General features: G+C 38.1%; 1 protein-coding gene across 1 annotated transcript in view; it reads left to right on the forward strand.

Moving 5' to 3' along the window:
* Positions 1–687: 687 nt before the first annotated feature.
* Positions 688–22,748, forward strand: part of LOC149237637 (acireductone dioxygenase 3-like) — a 31,769-nt gene continuing 9,708 nt past the window's right edge. Inside the window, exons 1-4 of the mRNA XM_089372730.1 lie at positions 688–844; positions 4,129–4,237; positions 15,366–15,460; positions 19,665–19,779. Coding sequence (XP_089228856.1) covers positions 833–844; positions 4,129–4,237; positions 15,366–15,460; positions 19,665–19,779 — 331 coding nt within the window. The 5' untranslated portion in view covers positions 688–832. The remainder of the gene's footprint in view (positions 845–4,128; positions 4,238–15,365; positions 15,461–19,664; positions 19,780–22,748) is intronic.

Below are 22,748 nucleotides of genomic sequence, written 5' to 3' on the forward strand. Positions count from 1 at the left end.
ATAAATTATTAATAACTTCCATATAACTTATATATATATTAATTATTTCAAATTTATTTTTTTTAAACTGTAATAAAAATATCTAGAAAATTAATAATTTTTACCAAACAACTAATTAAGAAAATAAATGGTTCACCAAATTACTTGGACTAAAATCTTTTTAACTTTATTTCAATCATTTCTATAAATCAACAAAAACTTAAAATTTATTGAAAATACCATATTATTACTAATAATTTTAATTTAAAAAATAATAAAAATATCACATCAGTATTTTTTATTTTTATATTTTAAATCTTAATTAAAAACATTATTCTCGAAAATTTATTAATATAAAACATAAAAATAAAAGAATATTTTTGACATGAGTGATAAGAATAATCTCTCTGTTTATATTTGTTCCTATAATATTATTTTAATAATAAACAATCACATTTTATATTTATTAGTAAATTCGATTGGAGGATTCCTGTATGATAGATGGACTGTCAACTCAGAACTTTGAAATTTCGCACCTCATCAAATTTAATCAGAATCCTAATCTCCCCATTATTGAAAATCTTACGATTTCATTGACGTATCTCAGATATCTGAACATCATGATTTCATTTCACATTTCTCGAATCATCTATCGAGATAGGACTGTGGATTGCTTCGTGGAACGTGTGGTGTATATCTAACGCTAACAATAACACCATTCTATCAATTGCCGTCTCTCTATTTATTGGGTGAAATCAACGCCAAATATTTGCACCATTATTTCATTTCATCCTCAATAATCCTCTCATACCTTTGTAGAGCTCTTTTACAGTTTCAGCGCTATCAGCGATCAATGGGCATCGAGGTTAGTAGTTCGAATCCCTTACAATTCTCTCTCAGCTTTTCAATTTGTTGTTTTATTTTGCGCAGAGAATTGATGGCGTGAATCCATGCACAGTAACCTTGGCTCTAATCATACGTTTTTGAGCTTATAGTGGTCGGGATCTCAGGATTTTAACATTCTGGTTCCGTTGATTTGGACCCATTAGAATTTTTTCGCACAGATCGCAGTTTCTTAGCATTTGCTACTGTAAAATATGGTTGAATTAGGGACCATTGTTCTCATATTTTTTCTGCAGAGTGTCGATTTCTTTGTGCCGTTCAGGTAGTTCCAATTCAAGTCCCGTTTGAATTTATCTTTAGAAGCATTCAACCAATTAATAAATATACTGTTCTGTTTCTGTTTAAAGATTTCTGTGGTAGGGTTTTAATAGGTGAGAATTTGGAGGAATATCCACGGTAGTACAGTAGTCATTTTTATATCTACGTGTCGAGTCTCAAACAGGACTCATCATCAGAAAATGATACGCTCCAGGACTAAGATCTTTATGTCAATGGGCAGGGTGTTTATAGAGAGGGAGTGGCCCTACTATGAACAAAATGATCTATATGTTGCGGGGTAAATATCAGTGCTTGCCTGGCCTCTCCCTCTTTAGAACGTGTGTTGTTAGGGTTTATTTGGTGTCAATAAATAATAAATAAACATAGACAGTGTTTTACATCTTAGAATAGATTCAGCCACTCTCTGAAAACGTGATTGTTTTTAACGTGTAATTAGTATTTTATGTTCTCTGGCAGCCAAGATTCTTTTTTAAGTTTCTGCGGAAGGGGTTTCTACCCATAAGGGGCTTATTCTGCACCTCGGACCTCAGACGAGGATAATAATCTTTGAATTTTATTAGATTTAAATTTTCTTACGCTGGTGAACAGGGCCTTGGCTGGGTGGCAAAGCTGGGGTGTTTTATACCCAACTAAGGTTCAGATTCTCCAGAGACATGCTCACCTTTCATGGGCTGTCTACTCCATCCCTTGCATATGGTCAGAGTTGCAGTTGTAACTCGGAAGCATTTTCCAGGAAAACAAATGTACATTGTTGAATTGAGGCTTCTGTGATCCATAATAGTTAGAAGTAGAATTTCGGCGTAAATCACATAAAGAGAGACATTTGTCAACGCGTTTCGAACCAACCAGTGTGGCTCATCGTCAGGACAAGTTGAAGAAACAGATCCAGTGTTGCATGCTAAATAGTCTGAGCAGAGCCCCCAATGGCTAATTTTGACTTAGGGACTGTAGTCAAAAAGTCAAAATGATAAATTAATGGGAGTTAGTTATCATATCATAGATTATATAAAAGAAATAATTATAGATGTTGATTACGTTATTAGTTTATTAAAAATTGTGACTTATATGGGAATTAGTTAGATCAAGGACCTGACTTCTATATATATATAAATATATGTAAGGTAATTTTAGGATGATAGTTAGTTATAATAACTGTATATTACTAGAAAGTTATTATAACTATTTAATTTTAACTTTCTAGTAATATATAGTTATTATAACTAACTATCATCCTATAGTTATTATAACTAACTATCATCCTAAAATTAAATAGATATAATAACTTTCTAGTAATATACAGTTATTATAACTAACTATCATCCTAAAATTAAATAGATATAATAACTTTCTAGTAATATACAGTTATTATAACTAATTATCATCCTATAGATAAAAATAACTTTCTAGTAATATACAGTTATTATAACTAACTATCATCCTAAAATTACCTTACATATATTTATATATATATATAGAAGTCAGGTCCTTGATCTAACTAATTCCCATATAAGTCACAATTTTTAATAAACTAATAACGTAATCAACATCTATAATTATTTCTTTTATATAATCTATGGTATGATAACTAACTCCCATTAATTTATCATTTTGACTTTTTGACTACAGCCCCTAAGTCAAAATTAGCTGTTGATCAAGATAGCCGTTGGAGGCTTTGCTCAGACTATTTAGCATGCAACGTTGGATTTGTTTCTTCAACTTGTCCTGACGATGAGCCACACTGGTTGGTTCGAAACGCGTCAACAAATGTCTCTCTTTATGTGATTTACGCCGAAATTCTACTTATAACAAATGTACATGTTAACATAGATTCCAAAATGACAACATTTGTTATTTCCTCTTATGGTGTCTCGTGTTTGGCCAGGATATTAAGAGTCCAATCCCTGCAATTTTATTGATTACGCAAGGAAAATATAAGCTTGTTTGAATTGGCGATTTTTTTCTGAATTCTTTGGGACTTTTAAAAGCCTGGTGCTCCATGGAGGTTTTGCCCATCTTAATGACCTTGAAAGTAGAAACAATTTATTCTTTGATTTATGAGGTCTTTATTTTATTGGGTTCCAGTATATTAGGATATCTGCAGCAATGGAGGTTCTTTTATTTCCTGTTTTCAACACTGAAATGTGCCATGTGAAATTGTTCTATCTCGGCTTTCAGAGTCTGTTTCCCAACTCGGCTTGCTTAAAAAAGTGTTGCTACCATCTATGGTATCTATGGAAACAATAAGCACATCTTACCAATTTGACCATATACATCAAATGATCCAAAAGGATTCTCATTTGATTTTGTTTGAAATTTAAGATTACGAGGCTTTTTGTAGCAATCATGCTTCTGACAGATTTTTGTATACCCATGTTCTAAGCCTTGGGTTTGTAAGTAAGGAGACAGCCATATTTGGAAATGCAATTATAACAATCAGTCTTTTCCATATTCTCAACTTGTGTGGCTTGTTTCATCAATTCTTATTCATGCAAATGCAAGATGTTTTTGTGAAAAGAAAGTGCACATAGAAAATTGAAGCATAAAGGAATACAAGTTGCATACACTTAAGAGTGGAGATGCCAACTAAACATTTATAAGTAACTACAATGTGAAGTTCCTGGTAGAATTGCTATTTGAACACGGGAGTTATATAAATCAGGCTTCAGCTAAATCTTCTAATGATAAAAGCTTTGGCCCCATATATCATTTGATCAAGAGTAGGTATCAATAACTGATTAATTTGTTCTTATTTTTTTTTTCTGAGTTCAACCAGTCATATATTTGATTTTTCTGAATGGCATCATCAAAAAATCGAGATCCAATATGATATTAATAATTATACTGTAGCAGAATGGAATAGCAGGAACATATGCAAATAGATGTTTTCAATGAAAGACTATATATTGCTAATATTTTGAATACATATATTGTGTTTGCATCTCTCTTGATTGATGTTTTAACTTACAGGTAAAGTCTTCTCCCATTGAAGCTTGGTACATGGATGATTCAACAGAAGATCAAAGGTTACCGCATCATAGAGATCCTCCACAATATTTATCATTGGAAAATTTAGCCGGTACTCGTGGTTCTGCCTTTAACTCTAATTCTTGTCTCAAACATTTTTACATGAGCACTTGTTAGTGCTAATGTCTATTTGAGGTTTATTGTTGCAAGTTATATCGTATGATGCTTAGATATATTGTATTATATGGTTAGCCATTTACACTTTATGTTAATCATGTAGTCATTGGTACTTAATGTACTTATTAGATATTTACTTTAGTTATTGGGAATCTATGTTAAATTGTGGCTATTGAGACATTTATTGCTACAAATGCTAGAATAACTTATTATTACAAGGAATCGATCCAAAAGCGACACTAAGAATCTCATTAGGTGGTGAGATTCTAGGTTCAATTGACAAGTGATAATAAAGATCTTTCTAAGTGGTGAGGCGCTAAAGAGGATGCATGCATGTAGAGGTCACTTATACCACATGTAAGAACAAAGAGGCAAGTGTGAGAGGAAATTATAAATAGGCCTTAAGCCTCAAGAGGAAGATGTTACAAAATTGTTGTAGTTATGAGTCATTAGAGACCAACCCTTTGGTAAAGTGCAATGCCCATATTGTAGCATGTATACTCTGCCCTGGTTGTTGTCCACACCTTAGTGAAGTTTTTTTGACTTATGGACTGTGGAGGAGTTCCTTTATCAGTAAATATGTTATACTATTTCATTGTTATGGTGCATGTTGCATTTAGATCTCTTTTCAATCCGCTCTTACAATTGCATTTTATTGCATGTTGCAAGTTTGATTATTTTAAACTCGCATTGACTCCTTGGTTGGATTGGAATTGGCTATTTTACTTGCCCTTGCTTTGTTTATCAATTGTGTTCAAGTTATAGGAGAATAATAGTGGTATTAAAGCATCAATGTACACCATGGATATCATCATTTTCAGCCACTCATGGGAAATAAAAGATCACATTATTATTGGAGGAAGTGATAAGATATAAGAGACACCATGGAAGAAATGAGTCTATAATATTCCCTTTAGTTAAAAATCGGCTAAGTGAATTTTGCAATTTTGGGTGGAGAACAATTTTATGAAGGGAGGCTCCAAACATTAGCACAAAAAGGGAAATTTTTTAACATAGAGGGATGCGGGGGCCACTCCAAGAGGGAATTCGAACTCCCTTGGAGAATTTTGATTTGGAGGGAAGAAGGAGAGAAAGGGGTCGAACTGTGGTGCCCACAAGGAGAGAGGAAAGACAGAAAGTATTTTTAAGAGAGGAAGCCTCCACTTTTGGGGACTTTTGGCCCTTTTTTTTTAAACCTGAACTATAGTTTGCTTGTGCTGCTTAGCGAAATCAACTCGTGCTGCTTAGCATAGAGATTTTCTGACAGGAATCTCACCTCTTCTTTACGGGACTTCGAGTACCACTCTAGAAGAGTTCCATTTCACCATCGTGGAGTTGTTCCATAGCCATTTGTAGTTATATTCAGCCAACTACAAGAGTAGGAGTAGACTGGGTGCGGAAAGAGAATTCACTCTCCTTGGGGAAGTCAGCTCCCAAGCATTTCTAGTTCCAAGAATTTTGGAAATTTTCCTTGGTATGTTGTTGAAGGTTTGTGGAGGGTTGCAGGGCAGCGCAGTGAAGGGTTTCTAGGATGAATTTTGGGTAATTCTGGGCATGCTTAGGGGTTAGAGGAAAGGTGGATTGGTGGTGTGGAAGGGTGTTAAAATTGGCAACTAAGGCCAAACTCCATGTGGGTCATCTTATTTATGGCAGCTGATGTTTTCTTGGATCCCTCTCATCGAGAGGTGTAGTATTGATCTAAAGATCATCCGGTTTCGATAAGTATTTATGGAGTTATAAATTTATTTGTGTTATAAGACAATTCTTCAAGGTCGGCCAGCAACCAAATAAACCCCATATGTGCTCAACGTTTTAGTATAAGTAGAGGTGGCCTTCAGGTCATTTCAACACACTTGGGATCTCTTCCTCTATCTACTTGTCTTTGGGTTTTAGTAGGAGGAGAGATCCTAAGGAATAACGTTGCCCTAATCCAGAGGGAAGAAAAGTTGGAACTGCCAAAAAAACTGGAAAAGCCGGAAAAGTCGGAAAAGCCTGAACAGCCGGAAAAGCATGAAAAGCCGGAACTGCCAGAAAAGCCGGAACTGTTAGAAAAGCCAGAAAAGCTGGAAATGTCGGCAAAGCCAGAATTGCCAGAAAAGCCGGAACTGTCGGAAAAGCCGGAACTGCTAGAAAAGCCGGAACTGCCGGGATTGTCGAGAAAGTCGGAACTGTCGGAAAAGGTGGGATTGTCGGGAACAACCGGCACTGTCAGAACTGGTAGAACTGCCGGGAACTGTCGAAACAGTGGGAGCATCTGTCTCCGAAGGAGAGCAACATGCAAGGGATAGCTAACTAACATTGGGACAATTGTATGGTACTTAGCAGCAAATACACCAAGCATGCAATGTTACAGCTAGCATGCAAGGGACAACTAGCATGCAACAACAAGCATGCTAGGGACAACAAGCATGCTAGGGACAACAAGCAAGCAAGGTGCAGCCAACACATAGGTCAGGATGGCAACATGGTGCATCAATGGCACGTAATGCAGTACAGTGATGGGTACAATCATGATTAATGAAGCGTGATGAGATGCAGCATAGTGATGATGGGTGCAGCATGGTGCAACGTAGTGAGGTGTAGCATGATGACGAAATGCAGCACAACGATAGGTGAAGGAATCACCTTGGAGAAGTAGTTGAAGCATCATGCCTTCAACTGATCTTGTGTATCATCTTCTTAGAGATGATCTATGCTCTTATCTAGGTAAGTCGAAGTGTCGACTCCTGTTGTAAATGTACTATATCTCTCTCTCTCTCTGTGCTGAACTATTGAAGAACATATAAGAAGAATTGATCAAGGGTTTCCCCACATTGGGGTTTGTCCCTAGCTAGCGCCACATCTTGTGTCCTCTTGTCTTGGCTTGTCTTCTGCAATTTATGTTTATGTTCTATCTGTAGCTTACTTTAATGTTGATGTGATTGCTAATCTGGAAAAGATATGGAGCTAACTGTGAAAATTGAAATAAATTGCTCTAAGCATAAAACATACCTAATATTAACATGGTATCAGAGCTAAGGTGAAGACAATGCCCAAGCAAGAGTGAAAGAGCAATCACCGAAGATAGTTGGGAAAGGACAAAAGGATCAGTGGATTCCTCATACCTTTTCAAATTCACCGAGGGTGAAGTCGAAGCAGAGAATATTATCAGAATGGTGCAGCGGAAGTTTTTGATGGCCTACCTAATGATCACTTCAATGGGAAGTCTGGATCCAAGGGTGGAAGGAAAGGCAGATGCCTTGGTTGTAATAAGTTCGGCCATTATGCGAAGGAGTGTTTGAGGTAGGGACACATCACTTAATGATGATAACAATCATTCCAGGGACATCTTCAATGATTAAAGGAATGATAGGTAATGCAGGTCATCAAGGAAACGATCGACTCTTCAGAGAAAGCAAGGAACCCCAGGCACGACATCGGATAGAAGGGTACTCTCTCGAATTTGGTAGAGATGGAAACAATCGTGGGATTATACTTGGAGCCGATGCCACCTATCCCGGAAAGGGTGTAGGGAATGTTACCCCTCAATTGAATGAGGGTAACTCTATTCATTTACAGAGTCTCTTTTATGTAACTCATTTGTGTTGATGTTCTTGGTGAACTTTTGTCCGAACATATGTTTTGTAGTTAGCATGGTGAGCCCATATTTGGCTGAGCCTCAGTGGATTGGTTCCAAGAATCTTCTGAGATATCTTTGGGGCACAATCTCTCGTGGATTGAGATACATTGCCGGAAATATGAAACTGCATGCTTATTCGAATGCTGACTGGGCAGGCAGTAGGATCTCATAAGAGCACTTCTCAGTGCTAGTTCTCTTTGGATTCTGCTTCGATATCATGGATGAGCAGGAAGCAGAAGTTGGTTGCTATAAGCATTGCCGAGACCGAATACATAGCTACGAGTATGATCTCGTGTGAAGCTGCATGGTTGCAAAAGCTCTTAAGTGATCTGTTTGTACACATGATGAATACCACTGTGATTCTCTGTGACAACCAGAGGAGGGATTCGATTATTGAGGAATCCTGTATTCGATGATTGCTCCAACAGATAGACATCATATACTGCCTTATCTGGGATATGGTAAGTCGATGAGCGAGGAGGCTCCATTGCATTGAGACTGATGTACAGGTCATAGACATTTTGTCGAAACCCTTATTGAGGAATCCCGTATTCGATGATTGCTCCAACAGATAGACATCAGATACTGCCTTATCTGGGATATGGTAAGTCGATGAGCGAGGAGGCTCCATCGCATTAAGACTGATGTACAGGTCGTAGACATTTTGTCAAAGCCTCAGGAAACGTCAAATTTGTGACTTTTTCGAACAACTTGGAGTCGTTGAGAGGCCTTCTCATAAGGGCCCTGCATGTTGCATGCATTGAGCTCTGGGAGCTTTGGGAGGCTTGGGGTACTTACTGGAGCAACATATGACCACAGGGCGACTCACCCTCCCCTGGTTGTGTGCTATGAACAAGATGATTGGTTCTTTTGTGGGGTGGGATGATTAGTTCTCCCGTGGCAACTGTGGAACAGGATGATTAGTTCTCTCGTGGCAACTGTGGAACAGGATGATTAGTTCTCTTGTGGGCCAGGATGATTTGTTCTTCGTGGCGACTGTGGAACAGGATGATTAGTTCTCCTGTGGGCTAGGATGATTAGTTATCCGTGGCATCCACTGACAGGATGATTTGTTCTCTTGTGGACAGGATGATTAGTTCTCCTGTCGAGGCATCCTACCCATGCAGTCTGGGACTCATGGGAAGTACCTCTCATCTGATCAATGAGCAGGGAAATGAGGATAGGGACCATAGTAGTACTATTGATGGACATATCGCTGTATCTACCATACTCCCTATGCTAGGATGACGTCCATTGATCTAGGATTAGTATGAGTGGTTTGAGACACTCTCTTGTGACATTGATCTGGGATCAATGAAACTGATCTGGGATCAATATGAGTGGTTTGAGACTCTCTTGTGATATTGATATGGGATCAGTAAAACTGACTTCGAGTCAGTAAGAGTGATGTGACACTCTCTTCAGATGAAACTGACTTCGGGTCAATTCTTCTTCTTCATGGTTCAACAGAGCAGAGCAAAGCTCAATAGATCAAAGCAGAGCAGAGCTCGGCAAAGCAGTGTAGGGCACTGATAGCGGAGATAGGACAGTCGAACATATGGATCAATGGATGGAGTTCTCCCTAGTTGAGAGGGAGTGTTAAAATTGGCAACTAGGACCAAACTCCATGTGGGTCATCTTATTTATGGTAGCTGATATTTTTCTTGGATCCCTCTCATCGAGAGGTGTAGGATTGATCTAAAGATCATCTGATTCCGATAAGTATTCATGGAGTTATGAATTTATTTGTGTTATAAGACAATTCGTTAAGGTCGACTAGCAACCAAATAAACCCCAAATGTGCTCAACGTTTTAGTATAAATAGAGGTGGCCTTCAAGTCATTTCAACACACTTGGGATCTCTTCCTCTCTCTACTTGTCTTTGGGTTTTAGTAGGAGGAGAGATCCTAAGGAATAACGTTGCCCTGATCCAGAGGCCTAAAAAGTCGGAACTGCGGGAAAAGCTGAAACTGCCGGAAAAGCCAGAACTGCGGGAAAAGCCGGAACTGCCGGAAAAGTCAGCAAAGATGGAACTACGGGAGCTGCTGGAAAAGCTGGAATTGCCAGAATTGCTGGAAAAGCCTGAATTGTTGGAAACGCTGGAAAAGTTGGAAATGCCGGAACTGCCAGAAAAGTCGGAACTGCCGAAAAAGCTTGGATTGTCGGAACTGCCGGAACTGCCGAGAACAGCCGGAACTGCCGGGAACAGCCGGAACAATCGGAACTGCCAGAATTGCCGAAACAACCGGAGCATCTATCTCTGAAGGAGAGCAGCATGTAAGGGATAGCTAACTAACATTGGGACAATTGTATTGTACTTAGCAACAAATACACCAAGCATGTAATGTTACAGCTAGCATGCAACAACAAGCATGCTAGGGACAACAAGCAAGCAGGGACAACAAGCAAGCAAGGTGCAACCAACACATGGGTCAGGATGGCAACATGGTGCAACAATGGCACATAATGCAGTACAGTGATGGGTACAATCTTGATTAATGAAACATGATGAGATGCAACATAGTGGTGATGGGTGCAGCATGGTGCAGCGCGGTGAGGTGCAGCATGATGACAGAATGCAGCACAACGATAGGTGAAGGAGTCACCTTGGAGAATTAGTTGAAGCTGCATGTCTTCAACTAATCTCATGTATCATCTTCTTAGAGATGATCTCTGCTCTTATCTAGATAAGTCAAAGTGTTGACATTTGGTGTAAACGTACTATCTCTCTCTCTCTCTCTGTGCTGAACTATTGAAGTACATATAAGAAGAATTGATCAAGGGTTCCCCACATTGGGGTTTGTCCCTAGCTAGTGCCACATCTTGTGTCCTCTTGTCTTGGCTTGTTTTTTGCGATTTATGTTTATGTTCTATCTGCAGTTTACTTTAATGCTGATGTGATTTCTAATCTGGAAAAGATATGGAGCTAACTATGAAAATTGAAATAAATTGCTTTAAGCATAGAACATACCTAAAATTAACAAAGGGCCGGAGAAGTAAGGGAGATTGAGGAGAAATTTTGCAAGGGAGTTTGCAAATATTTTTGAGGAGAATTTCAGGGGGCATTTAGTGGCTAATTCCCAATAGTGCGTGCAGGACGAAGGACTGGGGAATACACACTTTTGTGGGTTTCCGGAGAGCTGGATTGAGGGGAAACCCTTTCTAGTTTTTGCTGACCTGGGTGGGAAAGTGTAACAACTGAAGTCTCAGAATTTTCTGAGCATTCTGGAGACCAAAAATCCCCTTTCTTTTCCAGCAGCAGCATCAACAGTAAAATTCTGGGCCAGCAGTGAAATTTCACTTGGGATTGACTTTGCTCGCTGTACCAAGCCCAGGTTCATCTACTCGTATTTTATGTTGCACGAAACTTCTAGGAACCTGGCGTTTTGGGCCGTACCCGTACCTGAAACTCTGAAACTTGACCATAATGTAATCATCTATGAGAGTTAATATAGACTTGGTTTTCCTTCTAAATTGTCATCTATGGGTCTTATTCCCTTTTTTCCTGCAAGATAATGTGTTATTCACTTATTTATAAATTTCTTTTTTTATATATATACATATATGACATTTCGGTCAACGTTTCCGTTGACATTTCTATTTTTGGGAGGTGACGTTTCTAAATGTACCCATTTTAGAAACTCTGAAACGTTTCGGCGCTTTGTGCAACTTAGCCCTTGACCATGTCAACTCTGCCCTTCGTTGAGTTCAGGGAATAAGTTTGATACCAAACTAGTCGAGTCAAGATATGACTCAGCAGGTTCAGTACCAAATTGGTCCAACTTGACTGAGTCCATACCTACTCGGTTGGGTTGCCCAGGGACCCCCACATGGCACACTGTTCATGGAAAATTCAATTTAAAATAAAAAATATCTAAGACCTAATCCTAGCAAACTAAACCCTGCGAGGCATGGCATGTGCAAGTACTAGGCATGTAGCTTGTGTTTCTGCTAGTATTACTACTGTACTTGCAGATGTCCCTTAGGAGTTAGAGGGTCTGAAGATTCTGGGCCAGAGGATGGTTTTGTAGGTCATGCTAAAGATCCCATTTCTAGCAGTGGCGATGAATTTGATGATTGATCATGTTGATCAATGATTTGTACTATGTACTATGTAGTAGGCTAGTAGCTTGTAGCATGGTTTTTGGACTAGAGATGTTATTTAGAACTTTATTGATTATGTGTTTTGTTGCTGATATGTATTTGCAATTTTGATATATATGCCCTTACATGGTATATACATGAGTTGACTTAGCATATTGTCTCTAATGGTTTGGAATCTTTACAATATTTTGTTTTCATTAAAATTTAAATATTATATGGATGCTTTAGTAAGCTAAACTTGAGCTCCCTAGGCATTTTGTAGTCCTCTTTACCAAGTCACTGATATTTGCCAAATTGCTCACATGCTAAAATAGATACTTACCAGTCACCTTGTAGGGTCAATGTACTTCTTGAAGAGCTTCCTTTTGGGATTTGTTAGGGAGTTGTAGGGTCTGTGTACTTATTGGACAGTAACTCATGGTTTGGGCCTTTCTTAGATTTTGATAGAGCTTCTCAACTAGCCAGAGGAAGGCTACCTGAAACCTTGTTGCGCTTCCAAAGATAAGAACAGCAAAGCTTCATAATTCTGCGTATAATCTGCTTTGTTATACATGCCAGAGAGAGACAATAAACTGTGGATCCACCAAGGTAACTCAATTTGTCCACTTACTATAGTGAATTCCTGACTCTGTATCCTGAAGGCTTCAGCTGGAACCCCAGCTAGCAAAGTGTATCATCAAAGCAAACAGTGGAGAGGGGTGAATCTTTGTGATCATGTCCTTATGCTGCTCTGGTACCAAGTTGTATGAAATGGAGGACTTTATCAACTTCTGCCCCAGTGGTTCTGGAGAAAGCACAGTATGTGATATCAGTGCATGTGGTTGCGTGCTCCTTGTAAAACCCTTTTCAATCCACTCTTAGAGTTGAATGTCATTGCACACCTTTGCATGATGTTGCATGTTCCTAGTTTTGTCTTTAAGCTCTCACTGGCTCTGTCTTAAGTTGAAGTTAACTTCTTTTCCTTCTCTTGCCTTGTTTATCAGTCATGATCAAGTTAGGATCATAGTGTTTATCAGTGTCCTTAGTTTAACAAAATTCAAATCAAATATAAATGTTTGCATTTAAGGATTCTATGCGAACTGAAGCTTTGAAATATGCATTTGTTGGCATAGATTACAATCTACTAAAAAGAAGTGCAAGTACATATATCTCTTTATTTGATTCAACTTTCCCCCTTGGAAGTTGGCTCTAGTAATGAGCTGTTTGACATTAGAGTGTGAAATATCGATTGTTTGATCTCTGATTACAGTTCTATTTGGACAAATGGTTCTATGAGTCAGTATTGCTGGTATGAATCTACTTGCAGCAAACTAATGATAGCAAATATCCTTTCCCTGTTAATAGATGTTGTCTTACTGTTTGTGTTGGGCAATAAGAGAGAGCATAATTTCTACAGTACATTTGAAGTTTGAGCCTACATTGTTACATTCTTCAGAGTTTGAATGGTCAGAGAAACTGAAAAGATGAGAGTCAATCTTGTACTCCGTTTTCTTATGTAACAGAAGATTTGGTTTCTTCTTTGGTAACCTCAGAGAAGCTTGTAGTTAAGTCCGTGCCAAGAGGTTGTCACATTCTGGAACTCTACATATTCCAACAATTTGATAAAATCAACTTCTGGATTTGATGACAATTATTTGATAAGAATCTGAACGTTTGGAGTTTTGATTGAATTGAAACTTGCTCGGCAATCAATTGGTCATGAAGGATTGCCAAGGGTGGAGCAAGTGAGTAAGATAGTGTTGCCATAATAGCTGGTGGCTAGGTCAAAAGCCCCAAAAGGAAGTGTTATGCTTGTGGGCTGTGTGTGAAGCGGTTAATAGCATGGTAGCAGCATAGCGAGAGAAAATGGTGATGGTTGACTTATAATGGTCCCTATATTTCTCTCCTAGGACTTGTAGAACAATAATTTAGCCCTCCAAAACTATGGTTGATTGGAAAAAAATGTGACGACTTTGATTTCCAGTTCAAGCAAAATTATGAAACATCAGAACTACAAGTACTTGCCAATTGACTGCGTTGAGCCGCCCAGATAGTTGGAGTGTGGATTGTTGTTTGTATTAGTCAGACCCATTGCAGTGCTTCTGTAAACGGTATTGTGTTTAGCTGAGGGAATGCCAGTTGAGGTGGGGATCATCATCTATTCTCAATCCATTTTAGTGCTTGAAAAACATGGAGGTTGTATAGCTTTATTGTCGTTGCTTAAAGCCTTTCCAGAGATATATATAAAGTCTTAGCTTCATTGGATGAAATTAAAGATTTGATACATTTCTCGCAACTCAGAGAGAGCACAAATAGAGGTAATGCTGAGAATGGAGGCCCCATGAACATTCTGTCATAGTAATGAGTTCCTGGAGCCTTAAATTACATAAGGTTGACCCATAATTGTGGCTAGTACTGGGAGGTAACATATGCCAGCAAATCCATTGATAGCCTAAGTGCTGACTCGCTGAGACAAAAGCAGCTTGTCTGTTAAATACACTCATTCTTTGAACATGCTAAGAGATGCTTCAGATTAACATATGGTACAAGGGAAATAGTGTATACAAATAAAGAATGGATGCATTTTAAAATTATGAACCATCAAATTCATTTGATTGGATGTTTCTTGATAGTGTACTTTATAAAGTTCATTGAAACAGAATTCCTGCCTTTCATTAATTTTCATGAACTAGAGACACCATTTAGTTGATGAATATTCCTTCATCGTAGTGTGGTTGATCAGTTGTTTTTGAAAGCTTCCACAAAAGGAGATTGGAATTTGACTTCCTGGTTAGCAGAAGCCCAAGCATTAATGAGACTGAAACTTCTCTTCCTTCCTTACAACTGAAGTTGCTTTACTACTTTCTAGGGTCATCTAACTGGTCAGATAACAGTAAATTTATTGATTTTAGTTATACATAGAGAAATGATGCTGCAATAATTTTCAAGTTTATTTGATGGAGTAACATAGATTTTTCAACTGCTGTTAATGAAATTCCAAGCATACCTTTTTGTTCATTGTCGAAATGTATAGCATCTAGCCATCCAGATATCAATAAACAGGAAAACACTTTTTTGATGTAGTGGAAATATGGTCCGAAATGGATTGAAATATGCCCAACATTGTTGGATAGAGTTAAAGCTGGTAAAATTTGCTTTATATGGATCTTATAAAACCATAATTTCCCTTTTTTGGATGAGTTATGCAGAATAAAATGCCTCTCTCTAACCTGTTTGGGATCGACACGCACAATTAAATACTATGAATGCAGTATTGTCAAGTATTTAATGAAATACTTGATTTATCTTTCCATTGTTGTCATAGTGAGTTGCTATTGACACTTGAATCTTATTGTTTCAGATTTAGGAGTTCTATACTGGAAGTTGGATGCAGACAATTTTGAGACAGACCCAGAGCTGCAAGAAATTCGAAAGTCCAGAGGATATAACTATATGGTATATACATGGCCTTTGTTAATGAATTATGTTATGCAATTCAGGAAGATGAGTCATGCAATTTGGGAAGATGATTGAATTTTGAGCACAGTCATCTCTGTACTTCCCATAGATATTTGGGCATTAACTAGTACTACTATAATTTGCATTTCGTTGAGGATAAAGACAGGATTTTTCTATAGCTTTCATTGGTTTGCACTTGAATAAAACATGATCAATCCTTTTGCGATGCCATATTTTCACCTATTAGCTACTTGGTATTGATATGCCTTACCACAAACTAAACAGATTCTTTGATAGGAATTGTATTTGCCATTGGTGTTATTTGTATTTGTCACTTCAAAGGGGACCATTGTCACCTTACCACCCTCTTCTTGCTTTTGACTAGCTCTATAGCTCAAGGGGGTTCTCACTAGGATAGTGTTAGTAGGGTTTGGTAACAGCAGGACTTGAGTTCAAATGGAAGATCCCCAAACACTCACATTCAAGGAATTACAAGATAATTTCAGAGAGTAAAAGCCCAGCAAAACAGTGTAAATGACCTTAAAAGAAATAAGGTGGTGGAAATTGCCCTCACTGTTGCTTAATCTAGCTGCCAACTTTCAGATCTGCTTAGGAGCGACCTTTCTTCTAAGTGACATTTCTAGCCTTCAATCTCTAAAAGGAATTCATAAAATATTCGTCTCCTTTGACCAGGTTCCACTCGGACATATAATAAAATAAAGCAATTGCTAGTTTGGACATTCGTCCACTCGGTGCATAAAGTAATAAAATATTCCACAGTTGGGTGAAAAAATGTCGAATGTCCATGGCTTGCTGCGGCATCTGTTTTGACGGGAACGACACCCCTTTCGAAATATTTGGACATGATTATTGCTGCTATGACAAAAGCAGAATCCTCTCTTATGGCTGAGAGGCTTTCATTTCATTAGTTTGGAATACTGTGCATACCTCCTCCAACAGCAGCTAGCTTGAAACCCTTCATCGATCGCCCTGACATGCTTGAATTTCAGTGTGTGATGGCTCTGTGTTTTCCAGAATATCCCTCGGTGTTGCTCCAAAGTTCGGCCCTAACAAATGTATGCGCACGTATAACCTCATTCGCTGCCAATCTATTTTCCACAGGGGCATTCGCTGCCAAGGCTCAATTTGCCAAATCTGCTCAGCATCCCAGCGGTCCACTGGATTTTGGATTTGTCTGAGTGGGTGATCCAGCCCATCAGCCCCATGATTGATTGATGGAACGACCCCTACTATAGTTCAATATTACCCACTATCTTCACTGTGGCTAGGGTATTTGGGTGTAGTCTTTGGGTTAGGCTCAAACACGAGCTGTGACTAAATGCTTGCGCTCGAGTAATCCGGTAGAGAAAAGGTATAAGTTCGTTGCGAAAGATGTGTCGAGCTGCTTGTTTAACCAGTTGAAAGAGAACTTCCCTATCTATCCATTTCACTCACGAGAAAAGTCATTCCTCGTTAATTGTGGATTAGTGAAGATTCTGTCCACCGGGGTGGGTTGTGAAGGCCGAATAGAAAAAGTGGCAGAATTTGTCATCCTTCGCAAAGAGCACCCTGCCGCTGTGCTTTCCAGCTGACAGCCCCTGAAGAAAATCTAATCCTTTCGAGGAAGATTATCTGCATAGTAACCTCAATTTGTATTGACTGTTCGGAGATAGTTTTCCAATAATCTGCCGGTTCATACCACAAATCAGGTCGAAATTCTGCAGCAGCTGCAACAAATTCCTTTCCATATATAGCAACAAACAAATTACGGATATGTAGCAGTTCTGGCAGGTCAGTACATCATGGTGTGGCAAATATTAATGTGGCTATTGCTTCCTGCAAGTCTAAGGGCCATTCCAAAAGGCTCAACAAACTCAGTCAGAATGTTTTGCTCTCGTATGATGTGTTCCACCAGAATACAAGCAGTAGCCTCCCGCTCAGCCTGTAAAAACTGTGCAATGTCCTTCATTTGAATCAACTGTATCCCCCTCTAGTTCTTCAGCAAATTAATGCGTGAAATAGTCAGCATCAATAAGGTTTTTGCAAACTGATTTTGGTGATAAAACATGCCTGACTGCTGCAGCATTTACTGTCTGCAACTTTCCAAGCCTTTTGAACTTTATTAAATAAGAGAAAGTGCTGATCATCTGCCTCTTTAAGTGCCCCCCCTTGAATTGTGAAAAGAATTGATATAGGTACCCCTGCTGGAAGAGGGGTAACAGGTAGGACAATCCTCATATTATGAAACATTGGCAACTTCTTCAGACGGGTTGGACCAATCATCAAACAAACATTACTTACACAGGTTGGCTCTGGGTATTATATACACAACATGACCTATTTCAAGGTCTGTTCCATATCAAATGTGTTATTGCATATGATCTCTCTCTCACACGCACATGCATATATGGGCTTCAAAAACATTCAAGCTGCGACCTGTTTTGTTCATAAAGTCTATCATATTGCCATCATCAATATATGTGCTCAACACGCTACATCTTCAAATTCAGTATTCTCTGGAGACATAATAGAGTATGCAATGCCTTCTGAAGCAACATTTCAGATAAACACTCATCTATGCTTTTTACCAATGCCACATTGTAACCAGGCTTCACATCCAACTGAAACCTAGATTCCTTCCCAGGTCCCCTTTTTGGTCAAAAATTCTGTTATATCCTCTTTTATTGGTGTGCTTTCCGCTTTACTGGTCCTCCTCTTTGCCAACCCGTCTATAACTGATTTGGAGCTTGCAATTACTGGTTGTGATTTTTCAGTTGCAGGATTGTCATCAATGAACTCTCAACGCTGTTTCTAGAGTTTAAGTATTTCGGCATTCCCATCAACATATAATACTCTCTGCTTCTTCAGTTTGTAATCACAAGAATCAACAACGCTATTATAGAACTGTTTATCCTGTGGCTACCAAATGGCTTGTGGTCAACCGATTCCTCAACTTCTCCACTTCCTTCTCCATGCTTTTGGCATTAGACTACCAAAGCCCAATATCATCTGGAAAGTGGAACCCCTAATATAGCTCCCTGTTATCTCTGATATAGGGGAAACTGCTTCTTTTGCTTGCTAACCAGAAATGAGTTCTTGATTTTTCCTGTGTTGATCACACCCTCCTATAGTTAGACCAAGTCACAATGCTCCTAATGCCACTCGTACAGAGATATATGAGCTCTGGTGCCATGAGGTTTGATGCCCTTCCAAGTTCCAACCTTATGCAAGTTGGTGGGTAACAATACATCTGATCAAATATAAAAGATTGGGCCCCAAGGTAAAGCTCAATACAGATGATGTATATTCAAATTGAGGAAATGCTTGAACAAATTTGGAGAATTAGGCTGTGTTTAGGAAAGGTGTGTGCATCTCTAGAAATTCCGGCTTTAGGTTGATAGGTGTGTGCATCTCTAGAAATTCTGGCTTAGGTTGATATGATGGGAGTCTTATTTGTTATACATGGAGAGGGTGCCCCATCTATATATACATCCTTTTTCCCTCCTAGGAAAAGCTTGTGGGGAAACCGAAGGATGCTTCCCCTCATTTATGGATGGCATTCCTAATAAACATTTTTGTAGACTAGTATGCATCACCCATGGGATTCCAGGCACCTGCTGGCATGGAACTAGACAAATGCCTAATAACATTGGTGACAATCTGTTGAGCTAAGGTCTATGTTTTGTATATATATATATATTTGCACGTTACTTTTGATATCTATGATGGAAGGTTAACCACGTTTTTGGATCTATAGAGAGCTATGAAAGCCGGCAAAGAAAATCTGCAGTAAAGCCCACTTTAATGCACGGGCCGTCAAACTTGGGTAACCTGTACACATGGTGAAGACTCCAGCCCACTAGGGTTTAAGCCTAAGTTATCATCACAGTGGCACCGCTTCTCAACTGCTAGACCACAGCACAATGGACTCCCTAAATATCAAAGATTAAAACCAATACATGATCACAATTTTGGGTGTGTGAATTGATATATATCTGATAGGTAGTCTTGCATATTTATATTTTATAATATGTTCATATTCAACCTTAAGAGAAACTGCCAATTACAAAGAAGTGTGGAATTTCAACAGCTGGTCTCCAGGCAAAATTAAAATTTAAATTGTGCGCTCTGGTTTTCAAATCCATTTTAATAATAGAAATTCTATGTAAAGGCAATAATTTCATTTTTCATTTATTCACAGGATATGTTAACAGTATGCCCAGATAAGCTTCCGAACTATGAACAGAAGATAAAAAATTTCTTTGAGGAGCACTTGCACATGGATGAGGAGATCCGTTATTGCTTAGATGGCACTGGTATGCACTTACAGATTTCTTGTTTTATGAATTGTTTGAAAGGTTAGAGAAGGTACACTTTATGAGGTCGAAAGTTTGAACCTTTTAACGAATTAGACATTGAGGATGCCTGCATATTATGTCTATGCATAGGATAAAGTTACTGAGAGGCATGTGCATTAATATGCAAAATTCAAATCAAAATATGAAAACAAATTTGATTTTAAAAGTATGCAGATAGCCTCTTTTGTTAGTTCAGAATCTGATGTGCCAGCTGGTAAATGCATATCAAAATCTTGCCTAGGAATGCAGTCATTGTAGGTTGCGACCTTGTTACTCTTTCTTGACAGTGTTGACTTGTTACCTATATCAACTGTTAACCATGTTATGTTGTTTGCTTGATTCAACATGGTTAAATAAAATATTCTAGTATCCACAAATGATCAAGAAACAGGTCAGTGGGACTAGAGAATACAATCATTGGCCAATAGTCTAAGGGAGTGTCTAGGGCATTCCTAGATGCTAAAATATTATCAAAATACATGACTATAAATCTACTTTGGTCCCAACAATCAATATATATATATATATATATATATATATATATATATATGTATGTATATATATATGTATGTATGTATATATATATATATATATATATGTACATATGTATGTATGTATCTATATATATATATATATATATATCTATATATATATATATGTATATATATATGCTCTGCGTTCCTTCCATGTTATAATTTTCCTGCATAACTATCCTACACCTAATCATTCTTAAATATCTGTCAACTCTGAACTATTGCAGTCTAAGCTTGCGATGAAGAAATATGAAAGTATTTTGAATTAGAGTTGAAACCAATCTTAAAATATGTAACTACTGATCATCCATCCTAATAAAAATATATGTAAAATTTCAGTTGTTTATGTTCAAAGATACAAAGTGTTTTTGTAGTGTATAAATATATAACTACATGGTGGATTGAGCAAGCTAATCCTCCATACAACGGTATTTTTGTTTGGCCTAAAAGTTCATTTCTTCTACCAGAAAATGCAAATCAACTGCCAAAAGCCAATTTGCTTTGTCTACTAAAGTCTTTGGAAAGGGTGAAACGTTAGAAGGGGAAACCTTACAGATTTTTTCTTCCATTATGAAGTCACAATCTTTGTGGTGCTTTTTAAGTCTGCTCTCAACTTGGCTTTCTCCTTTTTACATTTGTCTTCTTGTCACTTGATAACATTTGTGGATTGGAAAATTTCCTTCAGAAACCTTTCGCTCCATTTCCGTAGACCCTCTCTAGCATTCAGACACCAAATGACCATGTGCATGGCATGCTTTACATATGCACACCAAGTTATCCAATCACTGTTTCCAAGCTGACCAAGAAGACTCCTGTTGGGTTTCTTCCAGTGAACGTTTCCTCAGATCTATGCTTATTCAAATATATGATCAGAAGAAACTATAATAGTAGAATCTTTCCTGGCTCTCAAAGACAATAAATTTCCCAATTATATTATCAGTACACTTAAAAAACATTATCCACCAAAAATTGAAGGGTAGGTTTAAATGTTAATCTCTATTAACCACAGTTACTGGCAATTTATTACCTCTTAAATTCACTAACAGTAAATTAATTAACTGCAGATTTGTTGAATAAAAGCACTGCTGGAATTTTAAAAGGTAAATAGAGTATCAAACAGTGGAAGCAAACTAGAGCTAATTTCACACACATGCACACATAAATTTCTGCCCTTCAAATCTGCTGCTTCATTAAATAATATCGTCAGCATACAAGGGCTTTCCCAATCGGGGAATTAAAATGACCACTAAGGAAAATTACAAACAGAAAAAACCTGGAAAATTCCCAGCTGAGAAATATTTCTTCCTGCCCAATTTTGCAGCTGTATGGCCTGCTGTCTGTGCTGGTTCTTGGCTCTGCTCATGCTGTTTCTCAGCTCCGCCTGCGCTGTATGGTGTCCTGTGCACTCTACGGTCTGTTCTGCTGCAAAATATTTCAAGATCTGTCCTTTGATATTGCTAACTGCTAGAAACTTCTCTTTTGCAGCTCCTTGCTCTCTCTCTCTGGAATATGCACACTTGGATGAATGTTCCTCTCCATCCAATCACATAGATCTCACTATGTCTTTTGCTTACTTGATGTCTTTTCCCTTATTCTTTTTATGAGTTCGAGTTATTGACTAAATCTGCAACCCTACTCTGGACTGTGATTGATGGTGGAGATTAGATGTCAACTTCAGTTGAGATCAATGGTTGAGATTTATTTAATTCACTAATGCAAATAGTCTTTGCATTTCATTAGATTAACTCACTTTTTCTTATAAAAAGTAATTACTTTAATAATTCCTTTAATTAGAGTAATTTGCTAAGGTTAAGTTCTTGGAAGACATCCACACGTCTAGACGCGTAGACCCTGTGCAGAAGCAGAAGTATCTGTCTGATTTCCTACCATCATCATTAAAAGCTCCGCTCTAGTAGGTTGATGGTAGTACTGTAGCAGCTGGATTAAAATATAGAAACCATGGTTCTATGAGCTTCCAAGCAAATTCTTGAAACCAGGGATCTCCATGGACCATTGAATACCCTAAATTTGTTGGTCGAGAAACCAAACCTTATGGTAAATACTAAAAAATCAAGAAACCCTAGGAATAAATAGGGTAACCAGTTTGTGTGCATTCTAGTCACAAGCTTTCAATTCAGTGTGCGAGAGTGGTTTTGCTGGGCCTAAAAGCAGTTAAAGTTGAAGATTGCAATAAACTCGGACAAGTAATCAAATTCTTCTGAACTGAGGCATAGTCTACTCAAAGGGCACACGGTTACAAAAAAAACCTTGCCCGATGCGGACAAGCAACTTCTTACCTTCAAATCATTTCGACAAACTGGCTGGTCCTGGTCCACCACACTGACTAATTTGTATACATACTAGTGAATAGGCATACGAGCGGTGCTATCTATG

This window comes from Pinus tabuliformis, chromosome 8, assembly GCF_031772625.1.
Source record: "Pinus tabuliformis cultivar Carrire ecotype Pingquan chromosome 8, CPIR1, whole genome shotgun sequence".
In the NCBI taxonomy this organism is placed as follows: Eukaryota; Viridiplantae; Streptophyta; class Pinopsida; order Pinales; family Pinaceae; genus Pinus; species Pinus tabuliformis.